Raw genomic sequence first — 19,969 nt, forward strand, 5'->3', positions numbered from 1 at the left:
AACTGGTTCCCTTCTCTACACAGAAGAAAACAGAGTGACTTTTCCAAAATGTGAACTCAATCTCACTCCCCTGCTTAAAACTCTGAGTGAATAAAATCTAAACTCTGGACCGCAGCTTCCAAGCACCTTCATGGTCTGGTCCCTGCTTCCCTCTCTCCTCCTCTCTGACCTAGTCTCCCCTAGCTCCTGCCCCTACTAACCCTTTCCTGCCACAGGGCCTTGGACCATGCCTGCTAGGTTTCTCCCCAGCTTCTTCATGTGCCTGTCTCCTTTCTGTCTTCAGGTCTTTGCGCAGATGGCATTTGCTCCCAGGTCACCTCACAGTGTGCCCTTTGCCTCCATAATTCCTCATGTGTGTTATTTCCTCCAGAGCACTTCCCACTCTGTCAGTACATTCTCCCCTTCTGTGTTCATGTCCTTCTCCCCTGCCTCCCCTCCTAGGACCTAAGCTCTGTGACAGCAAAAGACCTTGTCTGTGCTGATGACCAGTAGACCTTATATTATGACCGTATTATAAATGCCCAGTGGAGAACTGTTCAAATAAATGAACAAAGTACAGATTCTGCCTGTTTCCCTGGTAGGAGCATGTATATGTTTACTCTACCTTAATTTGTTTTCTTTCTTCATGTAAATAAATCCTGCCCACTTCTGTTCACAATATAAAATTCAGGTGACTTTCCTCTGCAACATAGTCGACCTAGCACCCTCTACACTAGGGGATGGGCAGGCATTTTCGAAATGATGCTGTTCACTATTTTTAGTGCCTTTTATACATTTGTTTCTGCTGTTGTGTTAATATGCTAATGTTTATCAAGGTTGTATTTTTTTCCCTCCCCTTCTTTCTTGCTGCTTGCAGAGCCGCAGTACAGAGTTATGGAATGAACTCTCCTTTGGGCATTTGTCCTTACTACAAAGAGTTTTACATTTCTTTGCTCCTTAAAAAAACAGGCTGCTTTTCTGCTGAACCTAGGATAAAAAGAACAAGGCGGTATCTCTGAGAATCTTAATTCTTTTGACTTAGTGAAACCCATCTAGGAGCCTTTCATTCAGAGCTTCCCATTTTTCCCTCCAGCCTCATATTCAGGACAGCTCCTTACCTTCCTGCACTGAAATCTGTACACCACCTCCTGTTTCTCCTGCGGCCCCATTCATTGCTCAGGACCCACTTTTGTGGACTGGGGGTGGGGGGAGGGGGCATTCACCGTTAGTGTTTCACTGAAGAGCAGACTGTGGAGTCAGGCACACCTGCATTTGAAAAATGGCCCTGCCTCTAAACGTCTCTTAGTCTTAGCAACACTTCGCTTCTCTGAGCCTTACTTTGCCCATCTGTACAATGGGCTTCTATCAGTTTCTTCCTTGTAGGGCTGTTGGGAGAATTAAATGAGGTAATGCTTGTCAAGTGTATAGTAGAATTTCTGTAACTTCATGGCACTGCTGCATGTCAGCTAGGATTCGGTTTGGTTTAAAAATAGAAGATTTTGTCAGGGTACCCCAAGAAGCATTAATCCTAATCATAAACACTATGATCCAGTTTCTGGATGGTCTGCAAGTTGAACTTTCATTTCCTTCCTGGTAGGACAGGTTATTTATTTTTAACAGATGCTGCCCCCTCCTTACTGTGGGGTCTTCAGGCAGACGGGTGTGTTGCTGTCAGAGACACAGTGTCCGAGGAGCAGAAGCGGCCTGGGCTCCTCGTCTGATCTGAGTCTGCTCTTGTATAAAGGAGAGCCTAACTCTTGTTCCTCTTCATCAGGAAACTTGACTTTGCTTCTCCAGCCCCCGGCTCTCGAGAAGCCGCACATTCCGTCCGCACCGTTTGTTGCGGGGCCCCCCCTCTGTTAACTCTCACTGTGTCTGCTGCCTTGTCTTCCCTCCTTTTACATGGAACACTGTATTTTTAGGCTGGGAGTGGCAGTGTGGTTTTTGTCTGTGTCCTTCCAAGTCTTTTTTATTGATTTGGATTCACAGACTGACTCCCCCCAAAATAATCAATCAATCAGTCAATCATTTGGAATAATAGAAAGCCCATGGGTTTTTTAGACTTTGATTCAAATCCTGAATCACTTATCCGGCTGAGTAGCCTTAGACAAGTTACTTAATCTCTCTGACCCTCACATTTGCTCATTTGTGAGGTGGGAGTTACCCTGGCTCAGATGAGATGGAAAGTCAAGGTACTTAGCTCAAATGGCACATTTTCATTTGCTTACTAAGTGTGAGCTTTGGTCCTTCCTTTTGTAAATTACTGCCCTTTCTTTTTCTGTGACTGTTGAGTGATTTAAGTATAGAGATTTCACTATTAGAGTTTAAAAATACTTCCCCAGATGCATTTAAAGCAAACAGCAGGACACTGTGAGCACTTCTTTATCATTTATGGGATCACCTACTATTTTTATTTTAGGGATTGTTCACTGTCTCCATGTTATACTTTCTCTCCCCCTTTGTACTTCTGCATTAAAGAATAATGGCAAAACATTCTTTTGAGTACTTATGGTCTGTTGGGCACTATTCCAGGAGATTTGCACATATTACTTACTTAACCCTCAGAGCAGCCTATGAGGATGGGCCTGTTAGTTTCCTCCATTTTGTAAGTGATCATGGTCTCCCTGTGCACCTGCTAGAGCATACAAACTCAGCCACAGAGCACTAAGTAATTGGTTAATCCATTTCCTTACACTGTGCAAAGTGGGGGTCACCTAAATGGAGAAGGGTCAGGAGCATTCCAGTTCTAGATAAAAAGGATGCTGTATTTCCAAAGGTGACTCAAAATAAAGGCCCCCCCACTTTAGCCCGAACATCCAGTAAACTGTAACAAAGTGTCTGTACCCAGGTTCCTATGCTTTCTTCCACATCTGACGTCATTTTTTTCTTTTCCATAGGCTTAGGCTTCTAACACGATGTTGCTTTTCTTTGTGTTTTTAGCATGTTGTCTTTCTGAAGGAGGAGTTGATAGAATTGCATCCAGGATTAAACAGAAAAGTACCATTATTATTATTATTAGGATTATATTAACAGGATTCCACTGAATCTCTTATACAGAGTGATAGTGAAGTGGCATCTTCATCAGAGCCTGTTTTAAGCAAGCAGGTCTTTTATTTTGTGATACCCATATCGAGACACATTGAGTTATATCTGTCTTTTCATGTGCACCAACACGTTTATTTGAAGCTTAACTATTTCCTAGGTAACGTGACTAAGGTAGATTTATGGGTGCTAATTTACATACAGAATAACATTGGCAAAAACTAAAATATAACAAACACATACCAACTTTTGGCCTGCCACAGCCCACTGAGCATCTGCCTTTCTTGCCATGCTTGCAACGAAAGGGGAATATATTTTCCTCTGAGTTTATAGCTAATTCCTTGTTTGTATTCCACTGTCGTCATTGCTGTTGAGAGCTTGAAATGAGGTTTAAGAGCCTCTTCCTATCTCACAGCAGGAGTTTATATTAGGGGTAGTCATTCTATGTAACAGAGAATGCGTGCCTTTGCCCTCCCCCCTTCCTTGATTTCACACCACATTTGGAGAATTCTGCTGCCTTGATGAAGTAAGGGTGCAAGCCCTTCATTTCCAAGACAAGTTAATAGATGCTCCAGGCTGTGCAGTTGGGTTAAAGCCTAGGTTTGATTACTTCCTCTCAATGTTGTTTCTAAATAGATTGATTTTCATTGCACAAATAATAAATGAATGTTTTTCTATGAGAATTGTCTTAAAAATTATAGATTAGGGTAAATCTCCCTTTAATTGCCATATTTCTGGTCTGTCCTCTTCAAGTTTACTGGCATGAGGTTGGTGAACTTCACTTGGACCTTTCCCTGTACATGTACTTATACCTATACCTGTTCTTAAAAGATAGAGAATGTTGCTTTGTGTGTGGACATGTGTGTCAGACATATAAATGTTATTCTACTTTAAATATTGAAAGAAGTTGGCTGTTTTCTTTCAGTAATATGCCTTGGAGAACAATCAATGTTAGGACGTTCATACTTACCAGTCTAGGCTAGTCAATGAGGCGATTACAAGTTATTCCCAAGATCTCAGTGGTAAGCACATCAAAGGTTTATTTCTCACTCATGCAAATGTGGGTCTGGTGACTCCAGGGCCAAGGCAGCAGTCTTTTCAGTAAATCAGTAATCCAGGCTGCTTCAACCCTGTCACTTTACCCTCTCCGCATGTGGCTCCCAGGACCTCGCAGCCAAGGAAAAGGGTCCTGGAGGGTTGTATGTGGTTGCTTAAGAGTTTTGGCACCCTACCTACAAAAGAACTGAGGATGTAGGGACCACATACTGGGTGCTATTGTGTTGCTACAGATATTTTGAATGCTTCATATTGTTAGAATGCATTGTGGTTTGTTCAGCCTATTTCCTATTTGCTGGGCATCTAGATTACCGTCCAACTTTATTCTTTATTATACACAACACTGTACACAAGATCCTGGTACATATCCCTAGTGCATGTTTCGCTAGGTTAAGCACCCAAAGGGAGACGTTCCAGTTCAGAACGTTGAACAGTGGTTGTTTGAGTTTTCATCAGTGCTGTCAGATTGGTTTTGAAGGTGGTCACACTGGTGTTCTCTTTGCATGGGTAGTGTGTGGGGAAGGCGCATTTCACCATACCTTCACCAGTAACATCATGAAACCTTCATTTTTGTTTTAATTTCTATTATCCTGGTTACTAGTGGGTCCACAGCTCTTCCTAAGACTCGACTCTGCTACCTTCCTGAGGGAAGAAGCTTTGCTGTGGAGCATATCAGGCTGCGTGCAGAAAGACCGAGGGGGCGCGCAGAGCCAGTGGGCAGATGTGGCTCACCGAGTCTCCCTTTGGGGGGCGCCCAGCTCAATGACATTTTCTCTACTCCCTTTATTGATTTTTCTCCTCCTATGCTGCTATTTCAGTAATCTCTACACCTCTAATTTTAAAACCATGGGGCGAAGGATGATTTCTCGGTCGTGTCATTTTTTTCTCTGTAGCTGTCTAATTTTGTGCTTTGAGTTTTCTTATGAATTTTTGCCTGCTTAGTCATTGTCTTTTTATCTCTTGGCTCTCTTTGTCTTTCCCCTCATTTTTCATTCTTTTTCTTCTGCCTCTGCTCCCTTGTTCCCACAGGCCCTTAAATCCTTATGCCGTGCTTTTCTTTTAAGCTGTATTTCCCACTTCCATCCAAGCTTGGAAATGCTTGCTCCAGCGAAGAAACATGGAAGGGAAGGGAGCCCTGGAAAGGTCAGCATGAACATCCAGATGGAACTCACCCCAGGTGCCCACCCACCCCAGCTGTTTTGAGAACATGATGCTGTTCCTAATATGGTCACTTGCCAAAATCTGTATGAAAGGACAGAAAATGGGGATTAGTCTAGTTTTCCTCCTGCCTCTGGCTCACTAGAAGATCCTTAGGCAGGTAACTTCCCATCTTTAGGCCCCAAGTTTCCTGACGGTAAAATGAGGTTGGTCCCCACTAGTCTTTCCATACTCTGGAACCCCAGTATAGGAAACATGTGATTGCCTGAGAAATTGCCTCGGAGTGGGGTCCCAAAGTCACCTTCATAAGTGGGCCACTGCCATTGCCCTTCCACTCCTTGAAGGGGGCACCTTCAGGCTCTGTGGAGCACCAGGTTGTTTAATAGATTTAACAGGGGGAGACAGTTACTGACAAAGGTGTTAGAACTCTTGGCAGGCGAAGAGGGACTGGGAAGGCAACCCAGAGGATGGCAACAAAAGGAATCCTCTGTGAGCCTGAGGGGTGGAAGGAGGTGGTGTTATCAGAGTCTGGGGCCAGCTGATGAGTGCAGGAGTCTTGGTGGGGCAGACAGTGGAAGCTAGAATTACGGAGGAAGGGCTTTCTGGGGGGACCTGAAGCCTGACTCAGAAAGAGGAAGAAGAAGCCTGATGTCTTCTTCTCACTGTTCAGTCTCTGAATGGGGTCTCAAATTTAGGCAGAAGTCAGTTGGCAAAGAGCTTGGGTATTGACCTGAAGGCAAATGGGCAAGTAACTGGCAGAAAGTATTGAAAGGTACTGGGTCAAATGGTCCTTAAACTCTTTCCATTGCTCACATTCCGGAGTACATGAATTCCCTGGGAAGATACAAGTCTAGGGTTTTAACAGGTAGCTCTTCCTATGAGTTCAAATAAACTGCTTCTACCATTCTAGTGTCTTAGGACATCTCCACCTCCCTACCTCCCTCCCAAAGTCTGAAGCAGTTACATTTTTCCTAACAAGCACTGTGCCGGCATTTCATGAGAATTCCATTCCTGGCAGACTTCTGGCTTTTTGAGGAGAAGAACACAATCTCACTATCCCGGTCTCAGTCTTTATCACCAAGGGGACTCTGGGAATGTGGTGGGACCATAATATAAACACAGGGGGCCAACAGTATGACTCAGTGGATCAACAGTGTGGATTAGAGAAATTTTGCTGCTTGACAGCTGCCTGTGATCTTTGGCCAGTGACTTAACCCTCAGCCTGGGTTTCCTGATCTGTAAGATGGTTTTATTAGTCAAGATGCTACAGATAGGCTAGGCTCTGCCACAGTCAGAAGTATTCTCCAGAATCTCAGTGGCTGGAAATCCACAAAGGTTTATTTTTCATTACGCATTCATTGTGAGTGACCTGGGAGTGTGTCTGTCTTCACTGTGACCCCTGACTGATAGGTTAGCTGCCAACATAAATATTCCCATTCCCCATGTCGAGAGAGAGAACTTAGGGGGAGAAACGTTGGTAATCAAATGTTTGTCCACATGAGTTACACCATATATATTCATGATTTATTGACCAGAACTAGTTACACAGCTGCACCTAACTTCATCTAAGGCAGGGAGGTATCTAGAAGGAAGAAGGCTAGCGGTATTGGTTGGTTTGCATTAACAACAGTTGCAGAGAGAAATAATAATACTTCACTTTTCACAATGGTTTTGACTGTTAGATAACATGAGTGCTTAGTAGAATGCCTAGCACATGGTCAGTGCTCCATAATAGGAGAGGAATCTATTCTAAAATATTACTGCTTTTATGATTTAGCAGTTGATTACATTTCCAGCATACTTGACACCATCCACTTAGTAAATTTCTCTCCTTTTTTTCTTCCCCCTGAAAATGCAGTTAGACTTAACCTTTTCCTCTCTGGATATACCACAGATTCTTAGTAAATGCAGTTGAATTGATGAAGTTTTAGACCCAGCCATGAACCCTACTCTTCTGAGCTTAGGTTTAACAAAGGTAGATGATTATTCTGTAAGATGATTGTGGAGTGATAGCTTGGGTATCTGCAGTGGCTTGGAACTATGTTCACTGTGTTAGTTTTCAATTTAAGAACAACAGACTTTAAGCAGGCTTTCATCTGAGTCAATGCAGAAACGGTCAATCTGTATTATATGTCTATGAAGCTGGTCTTTGGATCAATTGCAATTAGTTTGCAGCAGATTGCATTAACATATCCAAAATTAATACGGCCAGTATTCTAATAAAAAGGAATTGACCAGACCACACTGTTTTTAGTGGCTGTTTTTAGTCTCTCACATGCTCTTTTCAAACTGTAGTTCTTTTTTTCTTCTTCTGTTAATGGCTTATGTGTCAACATAAACTTAATCTATTGATCCTTCCCCATCTGCCTTTTAAAAGTGGTCCTAGAATATAGTAAATATCTCATGCTTAATCTTTTCTTTCATTAGGAAGCTTTTACTAAATGCCTGAAACTTGAATTTTTCTTGGTACATTTGTTGTACGATGTGTTATTAAGACTTAAGTCAATGAGTATGTTTGTGTGATATTTTGTGTTTTTCAAATTACTAATGTTTCATCAAGACTTAAAAATTCAGAAGATTAACAAATCATAAACAGTTAATAAATCATACAGTATATGATGTGAGCATAGCTTGTCTGATAATTTATTTTGACTCCAATATTATTTATTTCTAAAGATGAAGTGTAGATAACTTCAACATTTAAAACATCATTACCAGTGTTCGGAAGGCTGGAACAGAGAGATTTCTTTAGGCTCGATTATGTTGAGGTTTGAGTTTTTACGAGTGTGTGTAGATTATTATTATTTTTTTAAGGTCTGAAGAACTTTTACTTTTCTATCTTCAGAGAAAGTTTAGAGAAAGTCACTTTCTGGAAATGAAAAATTACCTGTAGTTGAGAACAAAAGGACAAAGGCCCGCCTTATTCATTTGGCCATCTAACTAGTATTTTCCAAATGCCAAGCACCATCACATTCTTCTTTAAAATACAAAGAAGTTGAAGACACTCTCTGCCCTTGAGTAAAATCCAGTTTAGTTTTAAGGTTCTGGAGCCTTCTTGGAATGTCCCTGTTCCAGAAGAGATCCATGAATGCATTGTAGCTTGGAGATTCCAGAAGAAAGCGCCATTTTAAGGACACATTTGAGGTCCTGAAACCTAATGGTTCCATGTTGTAAAGCCCTGTGGACCTGTTAATGGTCTGTGTGATACTGTCTTGGCCATCCACCAAGGCCATTGACAGAAACCACTAGGAAGCGTGTCAGGTGATTTTCTTCCACCAATCTTGTGATCAAGTTGTGTGACTGATTTTTTAGTTTGTGCATTAATGGCATTGTTATCTTACCTATTGTGAGTAGTGTGTGTGTGTTTGTTTTTGCATCGTGACTCATGGTTGGAAATGAGCTTAAACTAGGTATATTCATTTTTTTCTCTTTTAAAAATGGGGTGTATAGATTTGATCAGGAATGATTTTGGTTTTACTGAATAAAATGAGAAGAATTTATTTGTTCATGTTGTTCTGCTCTTTGATTACTTTCTTTCAGCACAGATTAAGAACTAACTGATAGTACATATTGGAAAACCACTTCTACATGATGCTTAAAGTTACTTTAATACACAAGTTGCAGTTTTTAGGAAGTAGTTTAATTAATGATGATTGTTTCAGATTACGATCCTCAAATTTGGTGTGTGAAAAAGATAATATCATTAAACACATAATGACTGTGCCTAGCTTCTATTAAAAACTATGGTAAAGAAGTAGATTAATCTGTGGCTTGTCAAACCTCAAAGTGTTAAAAATATTTCTGAGATACCTTACAATGATTAACGATGTGCACACAGTTATTAAAATAATGCTATGAGCTTTATTTGGGTTGGCAATGGGGGGAGGCATATCCTATAGAATTAACGTTTTGTTTTTTGTTTTTTAAAGATTTTATTTATTTATTTGACAGAGAGAGACACAGCGAGAGGGGGAACACAAGCAGGGGGAGTGGGAGAGGGAGAAGCAGGCTTCCTGCGGAGCAGGGAGCCTGATGCGGGGCTCGATCCCGGGACCCTGTGATCATGACCTGAGCTGAAGGCAGACGCTTAACGACTGAGCCACCCAGGCGCCCTGAGTTCTTAACGTTTTTAAAAATAACCTTTTATTCTTAAATACTTACAGACTCATAGGGAACTGCAAATGAAGTGCAACAGTCCTATGTACCCTTCCCCCTCTTGCCCTCATGTTGACATCTTACTTAGTTTCAGTTCAGTGTCAAAGCTAGGATATTGACATTGGCACATTCTTGTTAACTTGAGGATAGACCCTATTCAGTTCTCACCATTTCTTTAAACCTGCATCCATTTGTTGTGTGTGTAGTTGTCCTTAACATTTTTGATTAGAAAAACAAGCATGAAGAATTTGTAGTTTTGTTTTTTTCCTTTTAAAAAAAACCTCTGTTGCTGATTGTCATTTGAGGGTACCTGTAAGACTGGCTACATGTGTTGCCTGTTATTTTTCTTGTTATTTTTAAGTGTTCTTACCTCTCTCTCTCTCAATTTCTCTAGGCAGTTCAGTTAACCCTGCGAAGATGGCTGAACCTGCAGGAATACCAGAGCAAGAAACTGATGTCTGACCACGGAGTCAGAGTTCAAAGATTCTTTGTAGCAGACACTGCAAAGGAAGCTCTGGAGGCTGCTAAGAAACTAAGTAAGCTAATTCACAACAGGTGAAATAACACTTGCCCAAATTAGTGACCTCACAGGTAGCAGTGAACCAGTAGGTAAATTTCTTTGTAGTGGGTTATACTAATGGCGACAGATACGATGGAGAGCTTTTGAATTATAAAGGCTAAAAAGCCCAATTAGGAAAACTTGGTTCTTTTTTACAAGATAGCAGGGTATGGGATGTCACTCTGTAATTTTTCTGAATTTTTCCACCACTGTTTCACTTGGTTCTCTTGATCTGTGGGTTAGTGGCTGGGAGAAATAAGGGTGAATAGTTTAGAGTGTCAAAGAGAAGCCCACAGCAAGGTAAGGCAGGAAAAATGGTTGGCATCCTTATTTAAGCCTCTAGAACATGAAGAAATTTCTCTCTGAGTGACTGGAGCGTGCATGCATTTGGAAGCCAGGCTGACTTTGCATCGGGGTTTTGCCCTCCCATTTACCAGCTCTGTAACTTTGTATAAGTGCCTTCCTTTTTGTGCTTCAGTTTCCTTATCTAGAAATCAAAGCTACTGTGTTATCCTCCAAGTGCTGTTGTGAGCCTTTAAGGGAGACTATACATTGATATGTGGTAGAAAATCTACCTTATTTCCCAATTATAGATTGAGAAATTAGGAATCAGATCCAGCTGTTTTTTCCACGAATATTCCTTCTAGTGGTATTCAGACTCTCTTACTGTCAGTCTGGTTTAGCACTGTCCAGTAGAAATAGAACGTGAGCCACATAAGTAACAATGTTCTAGGTCATATTAAGAGAACTAAAAAGAAATGGGTGAAATTAATTTTAGTAATATATTTTGTTTACCCCAGTATATCTCACCCCAGTATATCCAAACTATTGTCATTTCAACATGTAATTAATGTAAAAGAATTATCAGTGGGATTGTGTACATCTGGTTTCTGTCCTGCTCTTGAGGAATCTGGTTTGTATTTTACATTTCCAGTGCATCTCCTTTCACACTAGCCACATTTCAGGTGCTCAATGGATACATGGGGCTAGTGGCTACCATATTGGACAGCATAGATCTGGACACTGGAAGGAAGTACATGTGTATTCTTTGCCTGCAGCTTTGGAGAGTGGTGGCTTCCCACCAGAAATAAAGAATGGAGCATCTGCTAACTGCCCTTGCCAGGCAGCTGTAGCAAAAGTTTGAGAGTGCAAGATAGAGGCGGGCTCCATTTTCAATCTCCTAATTTTCTATGCTCTTTTAAGAGTAAGGAATGAGGTACTTCAGCTAGTAATTGTTCTTTTATCTCCCTTACAGAGTTCCACCAGATGCTTATATGCCAGATCCTTTCTATGTTATGTCAGTTGAAATGCATGTTTATTCTTCCCTTCAACAAATATTTATTGATTGTCAGCCACATGTATTAGGCACCATGGCTACAGCTGTGGAAGATAAGCAAGCCCTCTTTCTTTTCAGAACTTACATTCTAGAAGGAAATTAATTTGTAATTTTCAGATGCTCAATGTAGAAATTGAGAGTGACTTATAGTTTAAGAAATAGAAATTGGTTTCATTTTCAAAAACTATCAAAATTGGTTTTCATGGTGGAAAAAAAATGGTAAAATTCAACCAACACCTAGATGAGAGCTCCTCTGTGCATTGTGGGAATAGACTCAGTAAACGTTAGTATTCCGACCATTTTACATGAAAGGGTCATTTTTGTTTTATACTCCTGTGGTTTAGGGAATGGGTAATGAGAACAAAGAAATGTGAAGTTCAAGTCGGTCTTTGGTCTTCATTTTCCCCATTATTTCCACAAATGTGCTGACATACTAGTATTCCAGGTCCAAGGGTCCCTCAGGGAATTCTGGAAGCCACCTGATTACTATCCCTTCCCCAGTTAGGCATACCACAACAGAGAGGGCTTATCTTTCAGATTTCCAATGGAGATTTTTGGGCTTACTAAACTAATTGACTTCTTGGTCACTGCTTTGTTTTATAAGCATTTATTCAGCCACTGCCTTGTGGTTGGGCATTGTATACTGTGTTTGTAAGACAGAATTTTTGCTTTGCAGGAATTATAACAAGGTGGCATTTATATACTGGGGCCTGAGTGAAGGCAGGGAGAGATACAGGCAATAAAGCAAGTTTAAATAGAAGTAAAGTTAAAAACATTAAAATAAACTTTTCAAAAAGCCATTTTGGTTCTTGAGGAGGGGTTTTAAGAAAATCAAAGTGGATAAAAGGATTGAGATTGACCCAGCTGTGTCTGTACCTTGGCCCGTGCTACCTGTGATACTCATTTAAGTGGTGTGGCCATAGGAGTGCTTCTCCGATCCTGTTTAGAGCGAAAGGGAATTTAGAGCACTAATCCAAGCCCCCCATTTCCTGAATGAATGAGTCAGCCTTCTCTTACTCACTGAGGAGTTTTGGAGGAAGAAGGTCTCCTCTGGCTTTTGTTGTATAATAGACAGTTTTGATCAGAGGGAATATTTAAAGTATTGGAAGAAGAGATGGTACCAAGTCTAGTTGGTTAAAAATGAAACGAGTAGATTGTAAATATAAAAGTCACTGAGATTGGCTAGAGAGAGAAAAACAAGAAAAATCTGGCAAAACTTCACAGCATTGACTTGCTTGTTGCTACAATATAGACAAGAACCAATAGCACAAGTTTTATTAAATAGATTTGAAGTTAAGGTTAAAGCTGGATGACATGTATATCTGATTGCCCTGAAAACGGAACATCTACTCTACAATTATATTTTAAAGGAGAAAAATTACAGAGAAGGACAATATACTTAACATATGGTAAGTGTTATATAAGAGTTTAGTGCTACCATCATCATCATTATCAGCATATGATTCCAAGATATTCACGGCTGTCATGATTCAAATTTATAGACAAATCAGAGATGTGAGAATCAGTATTTTCTGGATCATGTGTTAAGAGAGTTCATTTTTTAATTTGAGAAGTTTGTAAATGATTGAAATGTATTTGTTTACCTTTCTACTTTATTCATATTTGGATGTGTTTGAAATACAATGATATATATAAAATATTTTGAAAACAGGGGCGCCTGGGTGGCTCAGTCGTTAAGCGTCTGCCTTTGGCTCAGGTCATGATTCCAGGTCCTGGGATCGAGCCCCGCATCGGGCTCCCTGCTCGGCGGGAAGCCTGCTTCTCCCTCTCCCACTCCCCCTGCTTGTATTCCCTCTCTCGCTGTGTCTCTCTCTGTCAAATAAATAAATAAAATCTTTAAAAAAAAAATTTTTTTTTGAAAACAAATGTTGGTAGTAGTCATGCCTATGATTTCCAGGATTTTCTGTATGGATTACCTCACAAAGCTCTTTCTTTGTGTCTGAACCCACATTCCTGGTTGCCTATGGGCCGTCTGTTTACGGATGTCTCCATTTCTCCTGGTCCAAATGGAATTTGTCATCTTTCAGTTGCTCCAAACTTTCTCTTATCTCCCCCTACTTACCCATCTGAGATTCCTCTAATTATCATTTTTTTCCTCTAATTTTCTATTTTAATTCCAGTTAGTTATACAGTGTTATATTAGTTTCAGGTGTACAATATAGTGACTCAGTATTTCCGCACATCACCTCCTGTTCATCACGACAAGTTCACTCCTTGATCCCCATCACCTTTTTAGCCCATTTCCCCCCAGTAACCATTAATTTATTCTCTATCATTAAGAGTCTGTTTCTTGACTTGCCTCTCTTTTTTTCCCCTTTGCTCATTTGTTTTGTTTCTTAAATTCCACATATGAGTGAGATCATAGGGTATTTGTTTTTCTCTAACTAACTGATTTTGCTTATCATGATAACTCTTTAGCTCCATTCATGTCCTTGCAAATCACAAGATTTTATTCTTTTTTATGGCTGAATAATATTCCATTATATATATATATATGTGTGTGTATATATATGTATGTGTATAAATGTATATACATCTTTTTTATCCATTCACCAATTGATGGACACCTGGGCTGCTTCCATATCTTAGGTATTGTAAATATTGCTGCAGTAAACATAGAAAGGTACATATCCCTTGGAATTAGTATTTTTGTTTTGTTTTTGTTTTGTTTTTGTTTTTGTTTTGTATTTTTTGGGTAAATACCCAGTACTGCAATTGCTGGGTCATGGAGTAGCTCTATTTTTAACTTTTTGAGGAACCTCCATATTGTTTTCCACAGTAGCTACACCAGTTTGCATTCCCACCAACAGTGTACAAGGGTTCCTTTTTTCTCCACATCCTCCCCAACACCCATTGTTTCTTGTATTGTTGATTTTAGCCATTCTGAGAAGTGTGAGGTGATATTTCATCGTGGTTTTGATTTGCATTTCCTTGATACTAAGTGATGATGAACATCTTTTCATGTGTCTGTTGGCTATTGGTGATCTGTATGTCTTCTTTGGAAAAATGTGTATTCATGTGTGCCCTTTTTTTTTTTTTTGCTTCTTAACAGAATTTGTCTATACCAACATAATCCAGCCAGATGTTAGAATCTTTCTTCTGCTAACAGTTACACATTTAATAACCTTACTTGTTATGCTATGACAAATGAAATGTCACTTCAAATATCCAGTTGCATGGCTTAAAAGATGTATTTTCTCTTTTGAGACACATTAGCAAGTCATTCTAGTTAAGGGTGATATTTAGGAAATTAATATAAAAAGTGGGTTTTGAGTGGAGCTTAATATTTTGCCCATTTTTTAATTGGATTATTTGTGTTCTGGTATTAAGTTCTTTAAATATTTTGGATACTAACCCTTTATCGGGTATATCATTTGCAAATATCTTCTCCTATTCCATAAGTTGACTTTTAGTTTTGTTGATTGTTTTCTTCACTGTGCAGGAGCTTTTTATTTTGATGTAGTTCCAATGGTTTATTGTTGCTTTTGTGTTGTTTCCCTTGCCTCAAGATATATCTAGAAGTAGCTATGGCCAATGTCAGAGAAATTGCTGCCTGTTTTCTCTTCTAGAATTTTTATGGTTTCAGGTCTCACATTTAGGTTTTTAATCCATTTGTTATTTATTTTTGTGTATGGTGTAAGAAAGTAGTCCAGTTTCATTCTTTTGCATGTTGCTGTCCGGTCTTCCCAACACCATTTGTTGAAGAGACTGTCTTTTTTCCATTGGATATTCTTTCCTGTTTTGTCAGAGTAACTGACCATCTAGCTTTGGGTTCATTTCTGAGTTTTCTTTTTCTGTTCTGTTAATCTGTGTGTTTGTTTTTGTGCCAGTAGTATACTATTTTGATCACTATAGTTTTGTAATATAACTTGAAGTCTGGAATTGAGATGCCTCCAGCTTTGCTTTTCTTTTTTAAGATTATTTTGACTATTTGGGGTCTTTGTGGTTTCGTACAGATTTTACAATTGTTTCTTCTAGTTCTGTGAAAAATTTTGGTATTTTGATAGAGATTGCATTAAATGTGTAGGCTGCTTAGGGTATATAGACTTTTTTTTAGTATAGACATTTTTAGCAATATTCTAATCTATGAGTATGGAATACCTTTCCATTTCTTTGTGTTGTCTCCAGTTTCTTTCATTGGTGTTTTATAGTTTTCAGAGTATAGGTCTTTGATCTCTTTGGTTAGGTTTATTCCTACATGTCTTATTATTGGTGCAACTGTAAATGGGATTATTTTCTTAATTTCTCTTTCTGCTGCTTCATTATTGGTGTATAGAAATGCAACAGATTTCTATACATTGATATTGCATCCTGCAACTTTACTGAATTCGTGTGTCAGTTCTAGCAGCTTTCTGGTGGAGTCTTTCGGGTTTTCTATATATAGTATCATGTCATCTGCAAATAGTGGAGGTTTTACTTCTTCCTTACTGGTTTGGATGCCTTTTATTTCTTTTTGTTGTCTGGTTGCTGTGGCTAGGATTTCCAGTGCTATGTTGAATAAAAGTGGTGAGTGTGGACATCCTTGTCTTGTGCCTGACCTTAGGAGCAAAGCTCTCAGTTTTCCCCTATTGGTGAGGCTCATTGCTGTGGGTTTTTCATATATAACCTTTATTATGTCAAATTATGTTCCCTCTAAACCTACTTTGTTGAGGGTTTTTATCATGAATGGATGTTGTACTTGGTCAGATGCTTTTTCTGCATCTATTGAAATGATCATATGGTTCTTACCCTTTCTCTTGTTCATGTGATGTATCATGTTGATTGATTTATGAATACTGAACCACCCTTGCAGCTGAAGAATAAACCCCACTTGATTGTGGCAACTGATTTTTTAATGTATTGTTGAATTTTGTTTGCTAGTGTTTTACTAAGTATTTTTGCATCTGTGTGCATCAGGGATATTAGCCTGTAGTTCTCTTTTGTGGTGATGTCTTTATCTGGTTTTGGTATCAGGATAATGCTGGCTTCATAGAATGAATTTTGAAATTTTCTTTCCTTTTCTGTTTTTTAGAATAGTTTGAGAAGAATAAGGATTAACTTTCCTGTAACTGGTAGAATTTGCCTGTGAAGCCATCTGGTTCTGGACTTTTGTTTGTTGAGTTTTTTTTCACTACTGAGTCAATTACATTGCTGGTTATCAGTCTGTTCAAATTTTCTATTTCTTCCTGTTTTATTTTTGGTAGGTTATAGGTTTCTTGGAATTTATCCATTTCTTCTAGGTTGTCCAGTTTGTTGGGATGTAATTTTTCATAATATTGCCTTATAATCCTTTGTATTTCTGTGGTGTTGGTTATTATTTCTCCTCTTTCATTTGTGGTTTTGTTTGAGTTCTTTCTTGTGTTTTTGTGTGTGTGTGTGTGTGTGTGTGTGTGTGTGTGTTTGATGAATCTGGCTAGAGGTTTATTAATTTTGTTGATCTTTTCAAAGAACTAGCTCCTGGTTTCATTGATCTGTTCTATTATTTTTTTTAGTTTCTATATCACTTAATTCCACTCCAATCTTTATTTTTTCCTTCCTTCTGCTGGTTTTGGGTTTTGTTTTTTGTTCTTTTTCTAGCTTCTTTAAGGTATAAGGTGAGATTGTTTATTTGAGATTTTCCTTGTTCTTGAGGTAGGCCTGTATTGCTATAAACTTCTTTCTTAAAACTGCTTTTGCTGCATCCTAAAGGTTTTGGACCATTGTGTTTTCATGTGCCTTTGTTTCCATGCACTTTTTAATTTTTTTATTTCCTGGTTGATTCATTTATTGCTTAGTAACATGTTATTTAACCTCCGTGTATTTGTGGTCTTTCCAGATTTTTTCTTGTAGTTGATTTCTAGTTTCATACCGTTGTGGTCAGAAAAGATGCATGGTATGACTTCATTCTTCTTGAATCTGTTGAGGCTTATTTTGTGGACTAATATGTGATCTCTTCTGGAGAATGTCCCATGTGCACTTGAAAAGAATGTATATTCTGCTGTTTTAGGATGGAATGTTTTGAATATATCTGTTAAATCCATCCATTCCAGTGTTTCATTCAAAGCCATTGTTTCCTTATTGATTTTCTCACCAGTGGGGCTTGAAGCCTCAGAGCTCTGAGATGAGGAATTAACCTCCCCACTGTGTGCCCCAGGTGCCCTTCAGATCCCTGTTCCCATGCTGTAGGTCTGTTGGCTGTTTGCCCTGCCTTTTCTCCAAGAGCAGCCCCAATGTCCTCCGAGCTCTCCCAGAGCCAAGCACGCTGACCTTCAAAATTCCAGGCTTCAAGCCCCACTGGTTACAAGCACCCATGAAATTTGGGCTCTCTCACCCTCCAAGCTAATTTCCCAGGGGATTCGCCTTCCCCGTATGTTCCCCTGTGTGCTAGTCTCTTTCTTGCCCCTTTCTGCAACTATGGCTCTCCTCCACCACAGTGGTCCCAATCTGTTTCTCTCCCAGGCAGTACCTGTGCACTTCCTGTCCTCCTCGATGTGGCCTACCCTCAGTTGTGGTGTTTGTTCTGCCAGTCCTCAGATAGGTTCTTGGGGTATTTAGGATGATATAGTAATTATCTAATTGTATTCATGGATCAACATGAGACTGGGAACCTCCTCCTACAACACCATCTTCCCTTCCTTCCCTAAATATTGCCATTGTTAGTGTAGTGTTGTGATTTTGCTAAGCAACGAAACAGGTAAGGCTGAGGTTAAAAACTTGCCAAAGTTGTACAGCTAGTAAATGACAAAGATAGGATTTCTACCCAGCCAGATTAGATTTAATCTCCTCCCCAAGCATTTTTCCTCTTTGCTAACTTAATGATGATATCCTTGGGAGATTTTTATGCATTGAGTCAGCATGTTGAAGATGGAAAATGCATATTAATAAATTAGAAGATTGAATTAAAACTAGATGTGGCAAGTTCTAAGGCACAGTTTATAGAAACTGTGTAATCTGCAGATATTTTCTTAATGATTCATTTTGTTGTATCTCTTTGGGCAGTAGAATGTTTTGCCATATAGAAAGCTTGTTCATTTGAGCACTTGTTTGAAATGGGTAATGCAAACCTTTTTGTGAAACACAATTCATAATGATAAGATATTGAGTGAGAGCCTCATTTTCTTGCATAGAAAATAGACTTATGTCTGATTGAGAGAGTAAATCTGGTTTGGTGAATTAAGTTTTTAATATGTGGGTAATATTCATTTCTGCAGCAGTTTGTATGAACTACCTTTTGTAATCATGCTTTAGGGAGGGCATTGTGCCCCTTGTATACAGTTTTCTCAGAAGGCTTATTAATTACGCTTTCCTCCTGTAATTAAATTTAATGTATAAAATCAATAGATAATTATGGAGTACCTACTGTATGCATAACTACTCTTTACGTTGCCTTTCACTTCTCTTTAAAGATGAATGAAAGAATGTGTCTGTCATGTAACTTGAAAGCCTGTCCCAATGGAGTAATTGCATATAAGTATAGATGAAACTTATCTAGGACTACTACCTTTTAGTTTTAGGAGTCGGCATAATTTATTAATTATTCCAATCATGTTGATGTGAGACTCTCAACATTTGATTAAGCAAGAAGATTGTAATTCAAAAAGTCACAGTTTTATTTTTTGCCAGGAAAGAAATTGAAATATGAATGGAAAAATTAATCTTCTCTGAGCTAATGACATGCATCCTAAAATGGAGATAAGGAGCTTTTATTGAACTTAGTTAGCTTTGGATTGCTTTCAGCTACAACATGTCTCCATTTGTCAATATGATAACTTATTCTTTGAGTTTTATATAATCACATCCTAAAGCCTAGTGAATTACTTACAGCATTAAGGAATTGTATTTTATATAAAAAGGAAACTGCTGCCCATTGACTACTGATTGACATGTACTATTAATCCTATAGGCAATTAAATACATGGCAAACCTTGATTTTGTGGCTTTGTCATATCACATTTCATGGTTAGGAACACCTATCCTTTGTGCTGAGATGATGGTCATGATCGTCTTATAAGGATGGGTGAGAATAACATTGATTTCTGTGGAGTAAATCTTCATTTTACATTCATATCAGCCGTCCATTGTTACGAATCTGCAATCAGGAGTGCAAAGAAGCAAGCATGGGAGTGTGGCCCATCAGAGGTTGAAGCAGTGTCTGCTTTCTAGGAGTAATGACGGTGTCCTCGTGAGATGGGTGGTTCCTGTGGTGAGATCTGATTGTGTTCCTGGCTCCTGTTAGACCCCTTTGATGCCTTCCTATTTTCTGCGACTGATTCTCCCACCTCCTTCTTGCACCTCCCCAGTATCTTTTCTGTGATTTACTTCATGTTTATTTCAGCTAGAGTTAATTTTTGTTGCTTTCTGCCAGGAACTCTAACTCATCCAGACAAAAAGTGCTTAGCATATAGGTCCTGGGACATAATAAATGCTCAATAAATATTATTGTTACTCAGAATATGGTCACTTGCTCATGATCATGTTTACTTATAAATGATCCTTAAAGAAACACCTTAATTGACATTAAAGGCTTTCCTTAACTGTCCTTATGAAGAGGAACCCATTCAACAATTTGTAGCTTTTAGTATTATTTCCTATTGTACTTATTTTTCCAAAGACATCCCCCATTTTATAAAATGTTCCTTGCTCTTCTTCCTGAGTCTGAAAATATAAATGGGCTTCTCTGCTTATCTCCTTAGAATTTCTCTGTG

General features: G+C 39.0%; 1 protein-coding gene across 1 annotated transcript in view; it reads left to right on the top strand.

Moving 5' to 3' along the window:
• Positions 1–19,969, top strand: part of SUCLG2 (succinate-CoA ligase GDP-forming subunit beta) — a 257,845-nt gene that overhangs the window by 40,207 nt on the left and 197,669 nt on the right. The window contains exon 2 of the mRNA XM_034997522.1: positions 9,785–9,926. Within this exon, the coding sequence (XP_034853413.1) occupies positions 9,785–9,926 (142 nt within the window). The remainder of the gene's footprint in view (positions 1–9,784; positions 9,927–19,969) is intronic.

The sequence above is a fragment of the Mirounga leonina genome, unplaced genomic scaffold (assembly GCF_011800145.1).
Source record: "Mirounga leonina isolate KUSES-001 unplaced genomic scaffold, KU_Mleo_1.0 Mir_94, whole genome shotgun sequence".
In the NCBI taxonomy this organism is placed as follows: Eukaryota; Metazoa; Chordata; class Mammalia; order Carnivora; family Phocidae; genus Mirounga; species Mirounga leonina.